General features: G+C 67.7%; 1 protein-coding gene across 1 annotated transcript; it reads right to left on the bottom strand.

Annotated features, from left to right (window-relative positions):
- Nucleotides 1-1,378: 1,378 nt before the first annotated feature.
- BKCO1_4600073 (uncharacterized protein) lies at nt 1,379-1,756 on the bottom strand (the record flags this gene model as incomplete). Its single annotated transcript, XM_020276335.1, has 1 exon — nt 1,379-1,756. One exon carries the CDS (start codon nt 1,754-1,756, stop codon nt 1,379-1,381), a length of 378 nt encoding a protein of 125 aa, XP_020127912.1.
- Between the last annotated feature and the right edge of the window lie 3,966 nt (nt 1,757-5,722).

The following is a 5,722-nucleotide window of genomic DNA, read 5'->3' as shown; positions in this document are numbered from 1 at the left end:
TTGCCATCTGGAAATTGTCTGATGCACCTCTGCGGAGCCGCTCGTACAGTGTGTGTCTGTATAAGGCACAAACCGGGCGGTGCGGCGGCGCGGCGGTGTTTCCCGGTGGTATGTGCCTGGGGCTCCACTGCTTCGTTTGCCAACGACACGGCGGTCGCGCGGCTGCTGCAAACGACGGTATGTCCGGCACGAAAGATTCAGCAGCAGAGAGCTAGTAGTGATGCCGCGTTGAGCTTGTAAACAGGGTGCAGGCGTGCGGCCGTGTACGTACCGCGCACCTGACCTGCATCTCACGCAGAACCGTTAATCGCGCCGACTGGCAGACTGAGACAAACAGAAGTCGACGGAAACTTTCTCGAGCAACCAATTGTGCAGGCGTTGGTGCGTGCCATTGGCCGGGTTACTATAGTTGTCCCCGCTTACACATCCTCATGCAGCCCGCCTATCTGCCAGAACTCGCACCTGCAGGTGCGTCGACCTGGTCCTTGTCACCCCAAGCCGTAGGCCCCCTTGCTGCGGAAGCGTCGTGCCGACGGGAGCTTGACCGCATCCGGGCTAGACGTGTCGATTCTTCCCACGGGCCGCTGCAGAGGGCGATTCCGTTGAGCTGACTGGTCGGGTCCTCCGAGTGGAGCGGCGGCAGGATCATGCTAGGGCGCTGACTGCGGCGGCGCGGCCGGGAGAGCTGGCCGGAATATGGGCTACCTACGTCAGTTCGGGGCCTGGGCGGTCTCATTGGACGCTGGCTGCTGCGCTCAGCTCTTGCGGCGCCGAAGGCGGTGCGGTGCGGGCGGTGCGCGTGGAGGTGCAAGTGACAGGCTGGGTGCGGCGTAGACGTAGTAGAAGAGGCAAAGGTGCGCAGGGTGGGCCCGCCGCGGCCGGGCGGTGCCTCGTGCGAAAGATCGGCTGAACGGTGCACGGCACTTGCCTCGCCTTTTAGATCTGAGTGGTTGCTTGGACATTGCCGTCATCTCGCAGGGCCAGGAGCAGTCGCGAGAAGCACGTTCGCCCATGTTTCGCACGCGCATGAACGAGGTCGGCAGGATGGAGTTAAGGGCCGGACGCTTAGCTACGCGCACCGAGGCTGAGGATTCCGCGGGTGGCAATCAGCCCAGAGCGGCCATTATTGCACCAAGCGAGTGCCATGCGACAGGGCGTGCGGGTGATGCGAGCGGGTGGAGGGTGGAAGCTGAGCTCCGGTGAGATGAAATGGATGAGCGCCGGCAGCGCGGGTCGGTCGGTCCCTGAAGCAGTCAGAGATCGGTCGTGGCGAACAATGGCGGGCGTCGCGTCGAGGCTGGGGAGAGAGAGAGGGGCACGGCGAGGCGCGGCGAGGCACGGCGAGGGGCAGCCGGGCGGCGGCGCGCAGCCATCACCGTCACCAGCAGCCGGGACGCAGGAATCGCAAGGCATCCATTGAGGAGCGCGCGTCGGGCTGCTCGCCAGGCACACCGACCTCCGCCATAACAAGGGTGCCGGCGGCGACATGACGGTGGGTGCCGGGGACGGGGTCGAGTTCGGGGCGCGTGTCCATGCGGCAGTCAGCCGGTGTTTGCAGCAAAATATTGGGTTGCGCTGATGGTGGGACGCCGGAGCCCACAACTCCCCAATGCGGGGCACCAGGAGAGTAAAGATTCCGATTCGACAGGCCCGCGATTTCGGGATCTGGGTAGAGCAGAGGCACGGCGATGCGCTGCGATGCGCTGCGATTGGCGAGCGCTCGCGCTGGCGGTGATCGGTCACATCGGCCATCCATCATCGCGCAGCGGGAACTGCGGGCGGCGCCCGTGGATGATGCAGCGTCGACGCTCCAACGGCCGCCGTCGCTGGAACTGGCACGTTTGGAAACGCTGCGCGGCCAGGCTGGCGTGCGACCGCTGCTAGCCGCTCAGCCGCTCGCAGTTTAGCGGCGGGTGGATAGCGCGGCGGCAGCGGGAGGAGGGCAGCCTAGCCCGCGCTGCTGTTTGCACGTCCGTGGCAGCAGCAAACCGCACCCACCTCGTCCGTCGACATCCTGCCCGACGGCGTGCAGACAACCACTGCCCTCTGCGCCCTGGCCCCCCCCTCCACGCCTGCTGCGGCGACCTCTCCGTGGCCTCCACCACCCCGAGCCGCCCCGTTCTTGGGCTGCATTCCCTCCAGCCAGGCCCCAGGCCCCAGGCCCCAGGCCCCAGGCCCCAGGCCCCAGGCCCCAGGACGACCGACATGCCCCTGAAGGGACGCAGGCCCTGGCGCCCCCGCTGCATTCGGCAGTGGCACGTGGATGCAAAATCTTACCATGCCTGCAGCCTCGCTGCGCTCTGGGAAAGGAGTTCCACCCACGCGTCCCTACGACTCGATCTTGGGGGCCAAAGGGCCAATCCGGCCTTGTATTTGGATTTTCCCATGGCGACTCGAGATTGAGGCTGGAGGTGGGGCCGCACAGCAACCGCGGCGCTTCTGGACCGCTGAGATCGCCGGGCTTTCTCGAGCTGAGAGCATCCACCCCTTCGGGTCCACGACCTGGAGTGCCATGGCGCTCGTATGTTGCGCAGCGCGCAGACGGAGCCCTGCGCATGCAAATTGGCGAGTCAGGCCGCAACTTCGCCTTCGACGACAGCTCGTTCTCCCGCCTTTTGCTGCCCGACAGCCATTGCCGTCTGGGGTGCGTGGCATATTGCTGCTGTTCGGGCTTCTGTCCATATCCCAGCCCGCCGTCCTATTTCGAGCGGCGGCGGCGACGCATCTGTGCGCTAAGCGCGCTGGCAGGATGAGAAACATGCACGACTGAGCCCGCATTTCATCTCACGTGTCCGCTTCGAGGTGTTGACAATAATATCGAAACTGCGCACAGGCGCGCCGCCGACCTGCCCCGTCCGATGCCCTGAGGTCGGCAAGGTCATGGAGGGCCCGGCCTGGGTCTGCGAACACCTGCGCCCACGGCCGCCCGAGTCCTGGAGAAATGCATGCTGCAGCAAGCAAGCAAGCAGGCTGTCGGCGGTGAGGCAGCAGAACGAATCAGGCGCAGCTGAAGGAGGGTGGTGGTGAAACCTTTCAGGATCAAGGATGCTGTCGGCAGAGGACGTCGCCTGAGGGATAGGACGCCACCGTTTCCAAAGGATTGCAGGCGCAGAATCGTCGCCAACTCGGGCATGCGCCATTTCAGGCGGCATCGATTCTGTCATTTTCCCAGAGCCTCACCCGCCACCGAGGGTCCTGCTCGACCAGGGCCCCGGTATATCGGCAGGTCGGGTGCTCTCACGCGCCCGAGGCTACTGCAGGTCCGCCGAAGACGTGTGGCAGATCGTCAAAGAGATTGTTGATGGTGATGAGATTGACTGCGGCCGCCCAGGGTGGACGGATCGTAAGGCGGTGATCTTCTGGATAGCCGTTGCTCGGGGAAGCGGCACGCAGTCGCCTCGCGTTTGGCGAGCCTGCGAGACCGGAGCCAAACTCGAGGCCCCGGCTGAATCTGGCAACCATCTGAAACCGCGCATCTACCCCAGATTGCGCAAGACGAGTGGGTGGGTGGGCTCTGAGGCGAAGGACGACGGAGACGGACGCAGCGTCTGTGTGTGTGTATGTGTGTGTGTGTGCGCGCGCGAGGCGTTGGGAACACTCGCAGCGTGCAGCGCGGCTTGGCCAAGACAGCGGCGGGCCCCAGCGCGCGGTTTCAGCGGGCGCAGGTCTGGCGTTGGCTTGGCCGGCGGTCAGCGGCGGCGCGTGGAGGCTTGTGGAGGCTGATGGAGGGCGCTGGAGGGCGCTGGGGCGGTTGGTGGTGGAGGGCGCGCCGGGATGGCGGGAGCCCGAGGTCTGGTGAGATCGGATTCGAGCGGCCCCTGGCGCAGCAGCAGCAGCACGGAGATGGGGCGGGTGCTGGCGGTTTGCATTGCCTGAAGGAGCGGGCGTGCTGCCGGGCGTGCTGCATTGTGCGTCGGCCGGTGGCGCGGCTGCACCGATCGTGCGCTGCGGACCCGAGCGGGCGGGTCGACGTTGACTCGCCATTCCCATGCTGGGCGCGCGCTGAGCGCTGCCGCAACAGTCGGCCTGGTTGCTGGGATGATCCATGTGGTGGCGGGCCATGGCGGGCCATGGCTTGGGGGGCTTGCGGCGCGCGCGCGAATCAGGCGGCGCGCCGGCGTGTCGGGACGGCGCGTGGGAGCGGCGACGGCGGCGCGGACAGTGGCTGCGCTGCTAGGCGTGGATAGGCGTGCGACCCGCCAGTGCGGCTGGTCAGAAGCGGCCTTCGCGCGCGCGGGCTGCTCTGATCCTGCTCTGATGAGATACGGTGCTGACGGCGTGGTGCGTGGAGCGCGGTGCGGCCGGGGAGCGGGCGCGCAGCCGTCGCACTCGCTGCCGGGCGGTTGACGTCGCGCGCGCGCTGCCAGCTGCTGGGCTCCCAGCACGCCAGCACGCCAGCATCCAGCATGCCAGCACCAGGGCCCTGTCCCGCGCGCGCACCCCCCTGCGGCATCCCTGCCCGCGATCGCGAGCTGAGCGTGCTCGCCGTGCTCGCCGTGCTCCCCGCGCTGGCCGTGCTGGCCGTGTCTGGCGGCCGGCGGCGCGCGTCTGGCAGCGCGTGGCTGGAGGCGGCGAGAAGCAATGCTTGTCCTTCTTCTGCCTACACTCCTCCCAGCCCGGCGGGTGGCCCGCGGGCGCGGGTCGAGGCCTCTGGGCTAAGGTTGCGGTTGCTCCCTCCCGCACGGGTGCTCGTCTGCGCTGCTGCGGTCGCGGGTGCCGCGCGATCCAAATTTAACAGGCGCGTCGCACACGACAGGGCGTGGCGATGCGTGGCCGGGGGTGTTCTGGCGGCCGGGTCGCATCGCAGGCGCCTCGCAAGATCTCCAGCGCGTCCCAGGCCGCCGGGGCGGCGTTATCAATCGCCTCGCCCGCCGTGACAGTGGGCAGCCCGCGCGGGCAGCGCGGGCAGCCCATCTCCGGGCCCGCGAGCAGAGCGCAGAGCGCAGCCGGAGCGACACGCCGGCGGCGGAAGGCGGGCAGTGGGCGCTGCTTGGCCGGCGAGGCTGCGAGGCTGCGCTAGCTCTCGACCCCCCACCCCATGCACGACCCTCCACCGCCGCGCGCTCTCCCGGCCTGAGACCGCGCCCATGCCCTCGCCTGCAATAAGCAAGCCTCGCAAGCCCCAGGAGCGCCCGCCCACGACGCCCGCCCACGACGCCCGGCCCGCAGCGACGGCGGCCGGCGCTGGCTCCCGCCTCGCCCTCCCCGGCTGCCCCCCCCCCATGCGCCGCTGCCATGCCCGTCCGCGCATGCCCATGGTCCCATGGTGAGCGCCGGGGGCTCCCAGCGCGGCGGCCTAGCTGCCGGGCGCGCCTTGCAATCGAACTCCCATCTTCCTCCATCACTCGCCGGGTCTCGATCACAAAGCACCCCCCGTCGCCGGGCTCCCTCCCGGGCCCACCACCGCATCGTCATCTCGTCCATCCTTGCTCAATCTCCAGCCGCCGCCGTGTATAAACCGTCCTTCACGCTGCAACCGCTCCGCCGGGTTCCAGTGTTCGATTAAGGTTGTGCCGCCACCTCGCCAGATGACCATCCGCCCTCCACCAGAGCCCGTCCAGTAGCACCGCTCCGCCTGCCTGTCCAACCAGCGCCTACTTGTACTCGCCTATACCCGCCTCTTCTCCCTCTTCCTTGTTTCAACCATCCAACAGTCGCACAGCATTGCCTGCCCAAGCGCCTCTGGTATCATCTTGTCTCCCCCGAGTCGCACTCCTCCAGA

Source organism: Diplodia corticola, assembly GCF_001883845.1.
Source record: "Diplodia corticola strain CBS 112549 chromosome Unknown scaffold46, whole genome shotgun sequence".
In the NCBI taxonomy this organism is placed as follows: domain Eukaryota; kingdom Fungi; phylum Ascomycota; class Dothideomycetes; order Botryosphaeriales; family Botryosphaeriaceae; genus Diplodia; species Diplodia corticola.
The sequence above is the reverse complement of the archived record's forward strand: the minus strand, read 5'-3'. Positions and strand labels throughout refer to the sequence as shown.